Source organism: Furipterus horrens, unplaced genomic scaffold (assembly GCF_987537825.1).
Source record: "Furipterus horrens unplaced genomic scaffold, mFurHor1.1.pri manual_scaffold_4, whole genome shotgun sequence".
Taxonomy (NCBI): domain Eukaryota; kingdom Metazoa; phylum Chordata; class Mammalia; order Chiroptera; family Furipteridae; genus Furipterus; species Furipterus horrens.
Window position 1 is genome coordinate 10,518,368 of NW_028327174.1, and position 17,999 is coordinate 10,536,366.

At 47.6% G+C, this 17,999-nt stretch overlaps 1 protein-coding gene across 4 annotated transcripts in view; it reads left to right on the forward strand.

The window, feature by feature from the left end:
* The window catches only part of LARGE1 (LARGE xylosyl- and glucuronyltransferase 1), a 522,466-nt gene that overhangs the window by 212,331 nt on the left and 292,136 nt on the right, over positions 1-17,999 (forward strand). For all 4 annotated transcript variants that reach the window (XM_090272547.1, XM_090272549.1, XM_090272546.1 and 1 more), the window contains exons 3-4: positions 176-477; positions 12,909-12,991. In XM_090272547.1, the coding sequence (XP_090128673.1) occupies positions 176-477; positions 12,909-12,991 (385 nt within the window). The remainder of the gene's footprint in view (positions 1-175; positions 478-12,908; positions 12,992-17,999) is intronic.

Consider the following 17,999-nt stretch of genomic DNA (forward strand, 5'->3'; position numbering starts at 1 on the left):
GTTCCCAGTTCAGTCTGGATGCATTTATTTGTAACCCACTTTCCATCTGTTTTTTCTTGTAAATGGGATTATGGAAGGAACTTGGCTGTGCAGTAATGGCTGTGTGGGGTACATGGAGGGGCTGGAGTGTGTTTCACTCCGGGTTAACTCTTTCCTGGCCTTTCTGTGCCCACAGATGGGAAGCCCGTGTCCCTGTCTCCGCTGGAGTCCCAGCCACACAGCCCCCGGTACTCAGCCTCGGGCCAGCGGGAGCGCGAGAGCCTGGAGGTGCGTGTGCGCGAGGTGGAGGAGGAGAACCGCGCGCTCCGCAGGCAGCTCAGCCTGGCCCAGGGCCGGGCCCCAGCCCATCGCCGTGGCAACCACTCCAAGACCTACTCCATGGAGGAGGGTACCGGGGACAGCGAGAACCTTCGTGCTGGCATCGTGGCGGGCAACAGTTCCGAGTGCGGGCAGCAGCCGGTCGTGGAGAAGTGTGAGGTAAAGAGCCCCTGGAGCCAGGCGGAGGCCCGACGGTCCCCGCCTCTTGCAAATGCTGCCCTAGAAGTGCCGCCAGGTGCCCGGACAGGGCTGGCGTTCTCAACCCGGGCCTGGGTGTGACGTGCTCCCTAACTCGGCTGTTTGGCCTCTGAGCCTCGGCCTTGCCATCTGAAAAGTGGGGATGAGAAAGCCCACGTTACAGAGATACTAAAAGGCGCCAGCCGCTGGAACCCACCTCTCCTTTCTTTGCAGTTCCTTTGGACCCGCTCAAGGTTTATCCACCTCGCTGTCCTCCTGGGGACCCCTCTTACTCAGACTACCGTGTGCATGGAGCACCTGGGGTTGCGGCCCTGTTCGCAGCTTCCATGGGTCTCATTCTCATGTATGAACAGCTTCTGCAATTCAGAACCAGAGACTTGTTGCTTATCTAAGGCAGTGATTTGAACTTTTATAGCTTGATGTATCATTTCCCCCTTTTAGAGTATGCTTTATTTCTTAGTAACTCTTTGGACCTTTGGAAAACTTACCAGCCCTTCTTCCTGCCACCTCTCATCCCCCTTAATTCATGTAGCTGTGCTTATGTGTGTACTGGATACAAACACACACATACTCTCTTTTCTCTTCTCTTCTCTTCTCTTCTCTTCTCTTCTCTTCCCTCTTCTCTTCTCTTCTCTTCTCTTCTCTTCTCTTCTCTTCTCTTCTCTTCTCTTCTCTTCTCTCTCCCTCTCTCTCATTTCCTGTTTCTTCTAGTCCCTTGGACAGGAATTAGAGAACCCCTGTTAAGAGCAAGACCCTTTGAGACACACAGAAGCCTGAGTTCATACCCCAGCTCTGGTGATTTCTGCTGTGAGCACTTGAGCAAGTTAACTTCCCTGAACTTCAGACGTCTCATCAATAAGTCTGACAAAATAATACCTGCTTCGTGGACTAATTGTGAGAATTAAATGGGATGCCCCTTTAAAGGCACACGTAGTGCCTGGCACAAAGTACGTTTTCAGTTATGGGCAATTTTTAAATTAGTTTTAGTTAGATTCAGGTATTATGTGCTGTTTCTTTATTTCATTTCTTGGCCACATTCTCAGAAGGATAGTCTTCAGACTTCCTGAAGAGAAAACTTTGCAGACTGTGCTCTGCTGTTTGCATGAATGGGATCATTTCTAGTATTGGTGATACGGCATGGCCTGTCACAAGGGCGTCTAGGGCTTTTTGAATGAAGCAGAGCAGTTCTATGGAAGTTCAGTGGCAAGTGCAGAGACTGTGGACTGGCACAGTCTGGGAGAGCCCCTGGGGATGGTGGGATTCCTGTTGGTTAGAGTGTAGAGTGGTGGAGACTTGGGGAAAAGGTAGATGGAGGTCATCCAATGAGGAATGTACACATGAGTAGGAAAAATATGAAGCAAAGCGCTGTCACAGCAGGAAGAATTCAGGACATGGTGAGTTGGTCCGTCGGGCACGCACTGAATACCTGGGCAGGAAGTGGTTGTACTGCATTATCATTCACTCACTCTCATTCATTCATTCATTCATTTAACAAGTACTTATTGAGCCTGTGTTGCGTATCTCACATTGTTCTCTGCGCTGGGAAATAGCAATGGGTGAAAAAGAGACAAACTTCCTTCTAGTTCTTGTCGTCGTAGGTGGGAAGTGGAGAAAGAGATGATTAACAAATAGAGAAATGCACATATCAGCGGTGTTCAAGGCTGTATGTTTATTCAGTCCTGACCCCAGGCCAGGCCCAATCTCATTTCGTCTTCCACAGCCGTGAACAGTGGCTTATATTGGACATCTCTATCTGACATCTTTGAAAATGGGGAACTCGGCAGTGTTCACAGACTCCCTTGGTCTAGGCTGGTTTGGGGGAGAGCCCTAATTTGCTGAACATCTCTCGTGCCGGGGTGACAGCTTGTTGGATTTCTTGCAAGATTTCTGCTCTCGGGATGGTCATGGTGTCAGTGTAGAGTAGGTGATGGAATTCTGCTAATTAGGTGAGACTGCCCAGGGGGAGAGCTTTTTTCCTTGAGTGTATTTACATTCTTATGACCCAGTCTGACATTTAAAGAACTGACGAAAACCCCCCAAAAGTGAAAAATAGAAAAGGAAAAGGTAAAAAAAAAAAAAGGAGGATAAGTGTAACCGGGTGAGAAAATGGGAGATGTCCCTTCCAGCCTGGACAGCAGCTTTTTTCTCCTGCTCAGTTTCTTGAGAGGTACACATTCTACTTTTAAAGAGGGCTTCCGCTCTGAGCGCCCTGCAAAGTAGTGTAGGCAAAAGACTTGGCTTTTCTTAAAAGACTTAATTAATTTATTTTTAGAGAGAAGGGAAGGGAGAAAGGGAGAGAAACATCGACATGAGAGAAATACATTTATCTACTGCCTTTCGCATGCCCACCACTGGGGACCTGGCCCACAACCCAGGTATGTGCCCTGACTAGGAATTGAACCAGCAACCTTTTGGTTCGCAGGCCGGCACTCAATGTACTGAGCCACACCAGCCAGGGCAGACTATTGGCTTTTGAAGCTGAGAGACCTAAGTCTAAATGCTGGCACATTCCCAGCTTAATAGCCATGTGGCGCTGAGTGAATCGTATCACTTTTCTGTACTCAGTTTCCTTGTTTGTAAACTATAGGTTAAAATCAAGTTCTTGCCTCATATCATTTGGTTGGTGACAGTGGATATGAGAGTTTTAGGCAGGCTCTAAGATAGTTAGGTGTGTTAGTATTAGATTTCACTGTAACTTATCAAAAAAGCTCCACGGAACAGTGACTCTGCATCTTATTTCTTTTTATGGTCAGGAAGCCTGGAGGCTTTTGGTGTAGGGCTGTCAGTGTTAGGGAAGCAGGCTTCCTTTATCTTTCACTCAGCTTGCTTGTCTACATTCTCAAGGTCATCTCATGATCCATAGTGACTGTCAGAGCTTCAGTCATGTTGGCCACATTCCAGTTGGCAGGAAGGAAGCAGCATTAAAGTGGGGCATCTAACCTCCCTTTAAGAACATATCTTAGACATTTTTCAGTCAGTTCCTTTTAGAACTTATTGGCAGCACTTTGTTACAGGACTCTCTTTAGTTGCCACATAGCTGCAAGGGAGCCTGAAAAAGATTTTATTCAAGGAAGCCATATTCTCCACTAACATGTTGGAGTTCTGCTTCTAGGGAAAACAGATATTGTGGTTATAGTGAACATTTTTTTGTCACGTAGTAGTCCCCAAACTTGGTTGTGCATTAGAATTACATATCAAAAATGCATATTCAGGGCACCCACCCAGACCTACTAATTGAGAATCTCTGTGAGCAGGTCCCAAGAATATGAGTATTTAAAAAAATCTGTTTAGGTGATTCTGAGATAGTGGAAACTATTTGGAAATCTCTGCTTGAAGGCACAACATAAATACCTGGTGGGTTCTCTTTATCCCTGTGCTCTTTGAAAAATAATGTAGGAATATAGGAATTTAGACCTTCACATTGCGTAAGTTACTTTTTAGTCTTTTCACTTGCACCTGAGAACTATATTGTATCTGTTTTTTTCTCTCTCTTTTTTCATTTGCATTATTTGATAATGTTATTTCTTAAACCCTTTAAAAGTGATTGCTGATAGAATTTGATGAGCCCCTGCTCCTGTTCAGATCTTTCATAGATGAATTTGAAAGTCTTGACCTCCTGGCATCTTATTCCAAAGTGATCTACTGTGGGCGCACATTTACCTTGAGATGCTGTCTTCGTACCCATTGGCAGTATACTTCCTCTCTCTTGATGACTTGGTATTTATCAATCGTAGTGGAAAAGCCATAAAGGCAAACAAGAAATGTCAGTCAGTGGAGTCCGGATAGAAGCCTCTGTTCATCTGACACATGGTGGTTACAAGTGCTGGAGCCAGTCTTGATGGGCTGTCAGATGCGGGACCCTGTAACCAAGGACATCCCCTTCATCTCTCGCTGCACGGAGACTTCTCCAGGGTATGACAAGTATTTCTGAAAACTCTTCTGTAATGATGCCCAGGCTGTCAGCTGAGCTATCGGGTGGCAGAAACGACAGGCCCTCGCTGGTCCTTGTGTCCTCTTCTCATTTCCTAATTATGTGGTTTTCAGCTAGCTGCCCTTGTTCCCCATGTATTTCTCTTGTCAGGGCAGGGCAGCTCCCAGGAGTGGCTGGGCTCTGCGGGCCTTGAGACTTGGAGCGGGATGATTCTCTTTGATCTCCGCTTGCACCCATGTGTGTACTGATACGTATATTTTTCTTGCATTTCTGGTCCACTTTGAGGGTCCGCTGTGGCACAGCGGAAAAATCACTGGACCTGGAGCCAGAGTTCCTAACCAGGAATTTGTGCTTTGCCACTCACCAGGCATGTGACCGTGGGCAATCCAGGCACTCCTGTGGAGTCTGTTTCATCATTATAAAATGAGAATATGTTTTTTTTCCCCAGTAAAATTGTGAGGACAGAATGAGACAGTGGGTGGGACACTCACGCTGTGTGGGTGCCATGTATGCTTGTGACAGATATTCCAGGTTCCTATTGCTGTCTAACAAATCACCTAAAACACAGTGGCTTAAAACACCAGTCGTTTTATTACCTCATGGTTTGTGTGGATATGGGTCAGGGTTTGGGAAACACCTAGCTCAGTGATTCTGGTTTGGGGGCTTTTTTACCATTGTCCTTTGTTTGTGGCTGGAGTTGGAACACTGCAGGCCTGGAGCTGGGGGGCTGGCCCAGCATCACTCTGTGTAGACTCGGGGCCTCTCCATGTGGTCTCTCTGCAGGGCTAGTCTGGGCTTCCTCATGTTCTGGCAGCCCCAGGGCAGTCAGCTGCTTACCGGGCAACTGAAGGCTTTACGTGCAAGTACTCCAGTGAGCAAGGCAGAACGGAATCATTTTATGGCCTGGCCTCAGAAGTGACATAGTGTCACCTCTGCTGGTAGGGTGGCCTGTTAGTTGAAACATTCACAAAAGCCCAACCCGTTTCAAGGCAGTGAAAACACACCCCATCTCTCAATGGGAGGAACGTCAAAGAATCTGTGGACATCCTTTAAAATGGCAACTATCGATAGTGTTGCTGTAGAAGGTCAGGTGAATGGCAGTCTTTGAGGAAGTATCTCTCTTTCCTTCTACTCTATACTTTAAACATTTTTATTTAGTAGTGATGTAATAGTAATAAAAGTTACCGTTTCCTTAGCGTTGAAAGTGTACCAGCGCTGGCTGCTGTGGCTCAGTGGATTGAGCGTCGGCCTGCGAGCCAAGTGTCGCTGGTTCAATTCCCAGTCAGGGCACATGCCTGGGTTGCACATCAGGTCCCCAGTTGGGGGCATGAGTGTGAGGCAACCACACAGTGATGTTTCTCTCCCTCTCTTTCTCCTTTCCCCTCTCTCTAAAAATAAAATAAACAAATAAATTATTAAAAAAAAAAAGAAAGTGTACTAGACACTATGCTTGCATAGACTATCTCATTTAGTCCACACAACATACTTTCTTCCCTTTCGCAGATTAGAAAACAACTCAAGGTGAAATAATTATTTCAAAGTCACACTGCCAGGAAGAGAGGGCACTCACATTAAATCTAAGCAGCTGACCCCAGCGCGTGTGCATGGAACCACTGGTAAATGCTCTTTGAATTACCACCACTGGGGCCCACACTTCCCATCCGCTTCCGTGCCCCAGTTGTTCTTCTGTGCCTGGCAGGTGCCTCACCTCAGTGGCTTCAGGTGACCAGTTATGACATGGGGGGGGTCATCTTTCACATTGGGGACCATCACAGCTCCATAAGCATTCCCGTTCTTCCATAGGTCTAAGCAAGGGCGTGTCTGTTCTTTTTAAAAGAAGTTGGGTTGCTTTAAATTGCCCTCCGGATGGTGGCTGCATTGGTTATTAGCTCCGCAGGGACTTACCATTTTGCTTTAGGCATTATGTTTATTCAACTTGTCCCCTCTCACCTGCATTTTCTGGGCCCCTCACGAACCCACAGTATTTTGAGCTGTTTGAGCTGTTTCCTTGTCTGCACTTCATCTTCCAGGATTTTACATCATCTCCCAGCAGCGGAGGGGTTGGCTTGCAGTCTTCCCCTGGACAACATCCCTGTTGGAAGATACTGTCACAGCATTGGAACGTGCACTTCATTAGCTTCCTTTGTTGTCTTTGGGGCTCCTTCAAGGACGTAGATCCACTGAGACAGCTTCCCTGAACGTCAGGCCCTGAAATGACGGAATGTTGTAGGTGGAAGAAGCCTAGTAAGTTTTCATATGCAGTAATTTCAGGGAGAAGCTAGCTTTTTTAAAGCCCGCTTTAAAATCTTAGCCCTACTCACCCCCCACTTACATGTACCCCAACCAGACTATCTACTCCCATGGTATGGGCAAAGATTTGGTCTCTTTTGCTCACTGCTAATACCCTCAGTGCCCACAACTGAGCCTGGCGTGCAGTAGGTGCTCAATCCTCATTTGTAGGGTGATCGAGTGTTTGGTGAACGTGTGTCTACTTTTGGGTCAGGCCAGCTCCCCAGAGGCTCCGTAGGTAGGAGCGTAACACGTGGCGGCCATGGTGGATCCGTATCAAGCAGTGGTTGGACAACCCACTGCCCCAAATATTAAGCTGCTGTTGACTCCAAATCAGTCTCACCTGTTCGTGTGCTTTGCAAAAAATCATTTTTAGTATTTCTGATTCCTCGGGTTGTGATATTCTTACTAACATAAGCAAATCAACCTAAAGCAGGCCAGGAATATGCAGAATGGAAAAAGCCAGGTGGGTTTTCTCTTCTTGCTCATTCATTATTGGACCTTGACTCTAGAGCAGGCAGTCAGGGTCACCCCTGGAGGTTTAGCCCATCCTGTCGCCCTACTGCTCCCTGTAGCCGCTGCAGCTCACCTGCCCCTCACCGAGCCCCTGATCCTTTGGCTTCCATTGCAGTCGGGAGGTGTCTCCTGATTAGTTCTGCCTTTGGGGTCCATGATTCGGTATTTAGAAAAAATAGAATTCTATTGATAGTTTCCCAAGAGAGTAGAGTGCCTAGAGGTTTGTAAGATGACTTTAAATGGCACATTAGCGATACGTTTTTTAAAAAGTGTTTAATAGTTATATATGTGCTTTATTAAGCCGGGGTAGTGTAGGTTTAAAGGCAGGACTCTGAATTCAATCATTTGCCACCAACTGGACAAAATACTTAGCTGTTCTGTCTCAACTTCCCTAATCTTGAATTTTGGGAAGCCCTGGATGTTAGGAAAACTCTGTATAGAAATTCTAAATTCCTCCTTTTATAAAGGAGTCACCGAGGATCAGAGAGATCAGGTAACTTGCTCAAGCTCACCCAGCTGGCCAGAGGCAGAGCTGGGGCTGCCGTCGGCTCCCCTGACTCCCAGGGCTTTGTTCTTTGGACAGTGAAAGCCTGCATCCCTTTGCCCTTCCCTCACCCCAAAGAGTCAGAAACTCCCCGACCTGGGAGAGGATGGCAGCTGACCGATGGGTGCCATACAAATAAATGAAGGGGGAAGGGGTGCTCTCCAATGGAAAAGGTATTGGAAATAGATTCTGTGAGCGCCCCTCATACCCTCTCAACCAAACCACAGCCAACAGCTCTTGGGATTTTACCAGAGACACTCCTCAGAGTGCTTTAGACAGAGCAGTGGTTCTCAAAGCGTGGTCCCCTGGCACTCAGCCTCGGCATCACCAAGAGACAGGTAATCCTCAGGCCCCCTCCCCCAACCTCCCTGACTCAGAAGCGCTTGGGGTAGGGGCCCAGCACTCTGTTTTAATAAGCCCTGCAGGGACTCCGGTACATGTTTGGGTCTGAGAACCACAAGCTCCTGGTCCTCAACAGCTTCCTGAGGGCGGGAAGTAGTGTGTCCTGTGATGCAGATGAGGATGTCACAGCAGGGAGATGATGACCGCTGTCTCCTTGTGCTCTCTGTGCACCCAGTAAACATCAATTAGCAGTGGCTCACCAGGTGCACCGTCGGACCCTCACAGAAACTCGGGGGGGGGGGGGTACCCGTTTTTAGCTCCATTTTACAGATGTGCCAGTGAGGCTGCTCCAAGGTCACATGCTGACTCAGCTTTGATATTGCAGCTCAAACCCAGGTCTCGTGACTCTTGCTGATTTTCTTCAGTGACTCATTCCTGCCTCTGTCCCCAGCTGTGTGCTTCTCCTCGCTGTCACCTGGCAGCAGCTGTCCCCTGGGAGGCCCGGCCCCCAGCACAGGAGTCCGAAGCTTTGGTCCAGAATCTGGACTGAGCCTAACTTTCTGCAGTTTTTAAATCTGTTTCCCCTCTCTCCCCGATACCTGCAGTTCCCCTGATATAAGATGCTGTCCCAAAACTGTGCCCCTGGGCAGAATGCCCTGAGGGGTGTGCCAGGCCTTTTCTGTGACTGCTGATGGTGTGGCTAAGGCAGCAAGGCTGGGCTTCCGCTGGCCTGACACCCTTCAGTTTGGTCTGGATGTCTTCTGGGATAATGATTATGTGCATATATAAGGAAACAACCCTAGGGGATATTTTTGTGTCACATTGGAAACTCCAAAAAGTCCTCCTCGTGCCCAAATCCTTCCTGCAGGTCCTAAAAGTAAAAGACACTCCCTGACCCCAGTGGCATCGAGAATGAACCCTAGTTCACAGCTGTGTTGCTGCCCCACCCATGTGTCCAGGGGCAACTTCCAGATGCGCAGGGTGTGCAGGGTACCCTACTGAGGAGTAAGGGGTGGGGGCAGGAGCCTTTATTGTCTTCCTTAGAGGCTCGTGGTCCATGTGTCTGAGACCTTTGTTGATCTCCTTAAAATTTATACATACAGTTATACAGCCTCAAGTTTGGCACATTGGTGTCCTGCTTCGTTTCAGTTTAGGGATAAGCACTAGATCTATGAAGACATCTAAGTCTTCTGGGCTTCCCTCCCAGCCACCAGGACCAATGGGGTGCTGAGGAAAGGTCCCCACAATTGTTCAGGAAGCATGGCACGCTCGAAAGGTGTGGGAGGGGTTTGATGCAGGGCAGAGCCATGGGCAGGGTGGAGGGAAACCAACGAGGCTTGCCAAGCTCCCTGAGGGAGTCATTGCAACCCCCCGGGTGAGGGGTGGGAGGTGGGGGTGTGGGGGAGCTTCTGAAACCAGGAAGAACTGGAAGTTAGCAGAGAGCCCCGGGCGGGAGCAAGGGAATCTAACCTCTCCTTCCTCTTGCCCTCCATTGACCAAACTTAGCCAGAGTCCAGAAGTTACAGGAACCCAGTATTTCCGTCTATAAAGGTCAGGCTCTCGGGCACATAGTGAGCTGCGGAAAGGTCCAGAGAGGGAGTCTGGAGAAGCAAATAAGAACATCATCCCTCCATATACCCACCCTTTGTCACCAATAAAGGTAAGTGTGACATCTGTAAGTGTAGGGAGGAAGGCTTGATAAGGCGGCCAGTGGTCCTCTGATGGAAGGAATGTCCAAGGACCTGGGGCCAACTTTAAACCACCACGTTGAGAAGTGAAAACCTGTACTTTACAGCTTTAAGGTCAAAAGTTGTCATGGTGAGACCAATCTTGGGACTCTGCTCCTCAAAGGCCGTGCATCCCTGTCCCCTACACGCCCCCTTCCTTCCTCTAATCCCTGCCCACTCTGTCGTTCATTTCTGCAACCGCAAGATTTGGGAGCACCCAAACTCTTCCAAGAGCACATCCATGGCACTTCAATGTTCCTGCTCTCCTGGGTAGCCAAGCATGGCTACTAGGGCTTCGGGGGACAGGTTGCTCCCCGATGGTATGTGTAATGGATGAAAGGAAAGAGATTGGAAAAATTACGTAAAATATTTAAGGATGCATGCACCTGCGATTACATTGAATGGGACCATTTAAAAAAAGTCCTGGTACCCTGAAACCAAGACGTTTGCTATCTCCAAGGGCTCATGTTTAAGTATTTCTAATTCCCAAGAGCCTGATTCAGCGGGCTTTGACGTATTCTTGTCCCCTTCCCGGTTATATCTCCTGTGTGTGAGCGTTTTTCCTATTTTCTTCGTGATTGGAATGGTGACAGTTACATCCACATTTCAGTCTTTCCGAGACATTATCCAGAGGTTACGGTTGGCGTCTTCCATTTTGCAGGTCAGGAAATAAAGGTGGGCATCAGTTAGACAGAGCACAGGTAGCATCGGTTCCCTGTGGGATCTGAGGTTCTCCTAACCCCTTTCCTTCTTCCTAAGAAGCGGGTTCCTAACAGCAGCGCTCTTGACCTTTCCGGTAGGATAATTCTTGGCTGCGGGGGCTGTCCTGGTCATTGTAAGATACTGGGCAGCATCCCAGGCCTCTCTCCCTGCACACCCCCAGGAGCAATAACCAAAACCGACTCCAGACATTAAATGTTCCAGGGCGACAGGGGACTTCATTAACCTCTGTCAAGAACCCATGCCTTAAGGTCCTGGACATCAGAGATTGTGAGTTAAGTGGTCTGAGATGGGGCTGGGGCACAGGGGATATTTGAACAATCTTTTGAGTATTTCTGATGTACCACTGGGGTTCAGAATCTCTGTTCCCAAATTGGAATCTCGCCTCTCAAAGCCTGTGTTTCCTGATCTGTAATACTGAAATAATAACGCTGTACCTATCCCATCCAACCGTGAGACTTAAATCTGATAATCTGTATAAAGCAGTAAGCACAAGACTTAGAATATAGTGCTTTGTTTGCTCAGTAAATATTAGCTCTCATCATGCTTACTCGTCCTCCTTCATCTCCCCTCAGCTTCCTTCTTGATCCCCAGGTACGAGAATGGAGGATGGATACCGGAGCCCTGATCCAGGGTTGGGGGGGGTCGCATACTGAGTGTGGGGGTGAACGGGTAAGGGAGCCCAGAGTAGAGTGAGATGGTCATCGTTCAGGTAAACAGCAATAGCGTGGGAGGGAACTCTCCGTGAGCATGAGGAGCAGGTGTCGCGCGCGGGCGGCTCTGAGGATCCTGCCGGAGTGGGGAGCCCATGATTTCAGGGTTTCTGAAGCATCAGGGATCCAGACAAAGTGAAGATTCCACTTCTGGCCCTGAGACTTTGTGGCCGAGGAGGCGGGAAGGCCATTGGCATTGAACAGGTCATGGGAGTGCATTCAGGGCTGTTGGTTGGTTCGTCCCAGGATGGTTAGTCTTCCCTTTGGTGGTGTTGCAGGCGGGAGGTGCCATTGTCCTCAAAGCCTGTGTGGGAGCGACCAAGGTATCAGAACCGCATTCGGAAGTGGCTGATTAGGGGGACAGGGAGTCTGGAAACCACACTGTGGGAGGGAGGGCTGTGGGTACTTGTGAAAGTAAAGAGGCACCTGTCAAGAACCCTCTCTTTGATTGAAGTATCGGGTGCCCAAGGGAACACGTTTGTTCTGTGGTCCTCCCAGGACAGAACGAGGCTGCAGCGGGGCCGGGAGGCAGGCATCGATGTGAGGAAGGTTGTGCTTTAGTAAGGGAGACGGCGTGAGAGGCGTGGACCCTCCATTCCTGGAGCTGTTTTGAGAGGGGCCAGATGGCTTCCTGTAGGGGGTGCCCTAGAGCAGCACTTTCCAACCTTTGTCATGTTGTGGCCCATTCATTCTATCAGAGAAACTGATACCTGTGTGGCCCCAGGATGGAAATAGAAGTTGAGGGGCCAGCCCTGCCTGGTAGCCTGCAGAGCCTGGAGACGTGAGGATCTCCATCGCTGAAATCCATGCCCAGCACGCCAAGGCGCCAAGGCACTGCATTCGGGAAGCTCAGTTCTCTGGGACACAGGTGCTGGGATTGCAATGCAGTGTGCCAAGCACCGAATCCTGCCCGTGGTATCATTCCCTCACATACTCCGTGATATTCTGCAGGACACGTGTCATGCCCCTGATGTGACGGGGAGTCACCTGACACTACCACTTTTGCAGGGTCACCTGGGGTTAAAGGACGGAGCCAGGATTCATCCATTCCCCTCTGGGGTCCATGCTCCTGACTACTTAGAGGAGAGGGCCCATCAGCTTCCCTTCCATCCTGCCAGTCTTCCGTTCTTTGAATGATACCCCAGCTGCAGCCCATAGGCCTTCTCAAGCTGACCTTCATTTGAGACGTCTTGTGAGAACATTTCCCAGCCTGTGGGACCCATCCCTTCTCAGTCTGAACCCCCCGGGGGCCAGTTCATCTTTTTTAGGGTGTGTTTCTTTCTTCTCTCTTGTTACCAGCTGTCCTTGTCTCCCGGCTTGGGGACAGGGAACTCACTGTTTATTTGAGCCAGTCGTCATTTCTCTCGTCCCCAAAATGTAATTGAAAAGAGCCTTAATGGTTTCCAAATGATGATAGCTCCATAAACCGATTAAAAAGGCCTTAATAAAGCGGTCTTGTGTTATTTTCCAGAGCTTCAGCCTCTGTTCTCTGTTTTCTAATGATCCCAACAAGAAATAAGGGCGGTTTTTCTTTGTTATGATTTCGGAAGCGTCAGGAAGGCCCTCTTCCATCGGTCTAACGGTCCACCCTGTTTTTGTTTGCTTCCCAGACAATCCACGTGGCGATCGTCTGTGCCGGATATAACGCCAGCCGGGACGTCGTCACCTTGGTCAAGTCCGTCCTATTTCACAGGTGAGCGCGACGGTTGCATTCCGTGGGTGCGGGGCTGCCGGCCTATGTGTGTTTCTGCAGGGAAGGGTTAAATCAGGGCTCCGTTTCTCATCAATCAGTTAAACTGCCGTGAAAATGTGATTTTTGTCTGAGACCTTAGGGCGATTATTGTGTTACTAATGCTTAATGGCAGCGATGAGGTGCTGTCTCGCAATATTTAGAATTGCAGCTCTCTGAGGCCTGAAGGGGCCTGCAAGGACACCCCAAATTTGATGCTTCGGTTTCTTCATTGGCTTCCCGTGCCTCTCAGTCACCAGACCTCTGTATCCACACCCCTGCTGACAGGTTGTGGCTGAGTTGGGTGTGTTTCCTTCCCCCGCCACCGCCAGCCAAACTTTATAAGTAGAGTCCTAACTCCCCATACCGCAGAATGTGACTGGATTTAGAAATAGGGTCTTGAAGGAGGTAGTTCAATTAAAATGAGACCCAATGGGGTGGGTCTAAATCCAGTATGATCGGTGTCCTTATAAGAGATTAGGGCACAGACTCACACAGTATGAAGACATGGGAGGGAATGGCATCTACAAGCTAAGAGAAGAGGCCACTGAAGAAACCAACCCTGCCGACACCTTGATCTTGGACTTCCAGCCTCCAGAACGGCGAGAAATATATTTCGATTGTTTCAGCCACTCGTTCTGTGGTATCTTCTTTCCATCCTGTGGTACTTTGTTAGGGCAGCCCTAGCGAACTGAACTAAGTTGCTGACTCTTTTCCAGGGTAGCCCACCCCCACCTCTGGTATTTCTGATCATTAGAAAGGTCCTGCCTGTTATTAAAATGAAAATTGCCAACCTGTAGATGCGTCCATGGCCCTCGCGGGTCCCTGTGGAACCAGTCCCACAAAGGATAGATTCCTCTGCCTCCTGGAGGTGACACTGCCTTCATGAGTCATCGTTTGTCCCTGTGAAATTCCTGGTGTTTGCCTCTACTTTTGTACGGGGCCTTCCTAATGTGCCTTCCCTGTTTGGGTTGCCATCTCGGCCTACTTAGGGCACATCCAGAACTGAATCCCTGGTCCCAGCCCGTGTCCTTGGGGCTGTTCAAACACTCTTACCAAGGGTTTGGATGAAGCCTCCGCAAAGCTGTAGCCAACAGTATGGAGATGTTCAACTGCACAGAGATCAGTGGAAAGTTTTATACTCGAGTCTGACTGTCAATGGTGTCAACAGAGACAGGAGAAACTGTGGACACCCCAGACCTGCCAACTGTGCAGAAAACGGGGTTCATCTTTGGTTCAGTCCCCGGATCAATCCATCCATTATCAGCGCCTGAAGGTTCTTCCTTGAACACACATTTCCATTACACCCTTTCCTCTCCATCCTCGCAGTCTGTCACTGGCGGAGTTCATGTGTGCAGAGTCTCTCGTGGCCACTTGTCCTTTCCCTCTCCTCAGATCCATTCCCTCCAGGGCCTGCATGATATCTCAGGCCAGTCTGATGTCTGAAAACCCCTCATTGACTTCTCCTTCTCAAGGGGAGAGAATTGCATCTCTTTACAGTGTCACACTGACCATCTGGGGTCGGGTGTCATCCCCAGAAGGGTTTGCTCTCTCTTGCCCTTGCTGACACTTCCTGCTCCAGCCATCCTGACCTGCCTGCCGCCCCCACCCCTCCAAGGTGTGCCCTGCCTCCTGTTTGTCCTCCTGCTGTGCTCTCTGCCCATTTCTCCCCTTTCTCCCTCTCTTCCCACCCTAAGCCAGCCAACTCCTCTTATGCTTTAACCTTCATGGAGGCATCATTTCTACCAGGAAGCCCATCGTTAGGTATCAGTCTGGGTTGGGGCTTCCCATCTACCAGCCCACAACACCCTCTGCATCTTTCCGTCATTATTTTTTATTACATTGTATTTCATTTATCTATTTATGTTCTATCTTTTGTAGTAGGTTATGGGATTTCTCGGGACAGAAACCATGCCTCGTGTCTTCTCTATGTCTAGTATCTTAGCGAAGTACTTAACCCCTGTTATATGCTTAACAAATGTTTATTTGGTTAACAAATGAATCTGGGGGGGGGCTTTATTAATAAGTAAACTGAAAATATATTTATTCAACCAATACACCTGTCTCAGACCTAGTTCAATTGCGCATTTATGCCACTATATTGCTGACTGATTCCCAGCAGGTCATTTTACCTCTTTCAGCTTTAGTTTGTTGTTATACAGTTTAGCTCTTGATGCAAACCAGTTCATCCTAAAACTTACTTGGTTGGAAAAAAAAATGTCTTTATTAGTGTGGCTGTTGGTACTGACCCCACCTGGATGGGTGAGGCCAGCATAAACCTGGGTCCCCTTGTGTGCCTGCTGTCAGCAAGCAGGTTAGCAAAACACCGGGTTCTCTGCCCTCCTGCAGTGCGGAATGGAGTTGGGAGACACGTCGGTAATCATACCGCTCTCAGGGATGGGGCTCTCTGTGCCCGCACTTCTCTGGGGGGAATGGGAATGACTGGTGGGGCTCTACCCGACACCTCCTGCTTGAGGGGAGGCACCCTTTCGGCACCCCCAAAGCCCCTAGAACCTTCTGAGACAGTGTGGTTCTGCAGCCTTCATCTGCCACTTGAAACCAGGCATTGAATTAGGTGAGTGGTTCTCAGCCACTTGGGGGTTTATCCCTTGTCGCCACGAAAGAACTTGGGTCCTTCCCCAATTGAAGGAAAAAAAGAAAAAAAGAAAAGAAAAGCCCACTGTGTAGGGAAATGTATTTGCATGATTACAGATCGTCAATTATGTGACGTATTTTTCGATTATGGCCAATTTTCAGGCCACAGAAACTTCTGATGGTGGTGTTGGGTGTCAGTATTATTGCTGTTGTTTTAGCTACGAATCAAATAATTCCAATAGTTGTCGAAATGGTAAGAGTTCTATCGAGTGTGGACTTTTACTCCTACAGTAACGGGGCAGCACAAAGATGTGAAATTTAAAAGTAGCGGTAGTTTTATCGTCCGCAGCTGAGGGCATGCCGCGGTTTCCTGGAGGCCTGGGGATTTGAGAAGAGAGCAAATTCTTCTGTGTTATGTAAAGTCTGCGCCCCATGCCAGTGACTTCTTGATCTTTTTGAACCAAATAATCACTTCCGTCCCTCCCCCACCCGTGAAATTCTACCAATGAGAACCATTCTGTCAGTTGATATGCCAGTGCCAATGAATTTAGGTATCAAGACAATGGGACTTTTGAAAGATATTCAGCCCACAAGGTCCAGCTATGAATAGCTTCATTGCTTTTGAAGCACGTTATGGGGATTAACAAGCCCATGATGATAAAATACTTTGACGAACGTAATACCTTTCTAATGTTAAAAATAATAATAGTGGGCCAGGATGCCTCTTTTGGCTTTCACTATGAATTACAGTAATTAGATTTAGTTTCCAGACAAGATTTTCAGCAATTTTTTTTTATTGAAGGCTTGCTTTGTTACATGAAATCAATTTTACTTCTGCAATATGCCTAGTGACAGACAGTAGGCACACTGTATTTTGAAAGATAGTTAGAGTGATAGGAGCACTCATATACACTGATGCCCACACTGAAAACTGCTATGACAATTTTTTTTTTTAAAGAAATGTCATAGTGTAATGTCTAAGACCATGACCCTATTTGACTCCATTAGGGGTTCTCTCTTAAAAGGATAATCCTAACTACACAAAGGCTTTTATGAAACATTGCTTATAATTATAAAAATTAGAGTAACACTTAAAACCAGTAAGATTAAATAAGTGGAACATCCTCTTATTGTAAACCATGTTCTCGGTTGGTTTTAAAAAGTATGTCGTAACATAGACACAAATAATATTTTATAATACAAAATGAAGACAGCATCATTCAAAAACATATGCTTAATATCATTCCACTATATAAACATATGTGTTGCCTGCTACAGATACACATATACATGGTGGAAGTAAGTGGGGGGGGGGTGGTAGAAGACTAGCAGAAAATAAATTAAAAATGGAATTTTTGCGTGTTGTAGTTGGGGGTGATCTTGGTTTTGTTGTCCTTCTACATTTATTTTTGCTCATCTCATTATGCAGCCTCTATGGTGATGCAAAAAAGGTGGATGAGAAAAAATTAAATACAAACTCTATGTGAATGAAGGCTTATCTAACAGAAGATAGCACACTATATATTTTGGCACCTCAGTGGAAAGTTATTTAAAGAAGAATTTGGGGAATGCCTGCAACTTCAATCCCAATTGCAAATAAACTGGGAAATATAGCTGCTCTTCCAGGAAACTGAGCTTTTAGTGAGCAGAGAAAGGAAATATTTATTTAGTAACTTAAGTGTTTACCTCCTGGGCAGGAAGGCTGGCCAGCTTGTAAAAATTTAATATTTGCTTGCTAGGATGATATACTCACTCTCACACTCTACAGTAGCTCTGTTGGCAGGAAGAAGCTGGGTGAGTTCCTCACTTTGCATATGAAGCAGTTGGGTTTTTTTCTGTTTTGTTTTGTTTTTGTTTTATTTTAACTTTACTTGCTCCCCTGAAGACCTGTGACCAGTATCTTATTGTTTATTCAGGCTTCAACTTATTATAAGAGCAGTTTCCAGATTGTGAAGGGAGGAACCTAGGATTTGAATAAAACAAAGAAACAGCTAGATTATGATTCTAGTCTGTCCATCTGCAAGCCGGGTGGCCCTAGGCAAGTCACTGTATTCTTGGAGCTTTGGCTTATTCCCCAAGCCATCACAGAGCCTGTTTTGAATATCAAAAGAGATGATCTGTGTGAAACATCTCTGCATTTTACTTTTTTAACAAATACGAATATATCAGGCTCAGTTCTTAGTGTGTTTCGGATATTAATGCATTTTATACTCACATGCCTCTTTGAGGTGAATATTGTTATTGTCCTCATTTTACCGACCATAGAACTGAGGATCAAGATGTTAAGTCAAGCCCTGAAGGTCACAAGTTCGAGTCCCATTCAGGGCACATGCCTGAGTTGCAGGCCAGGTCCCAGGTTGGTGGCATGCGAGAGGCA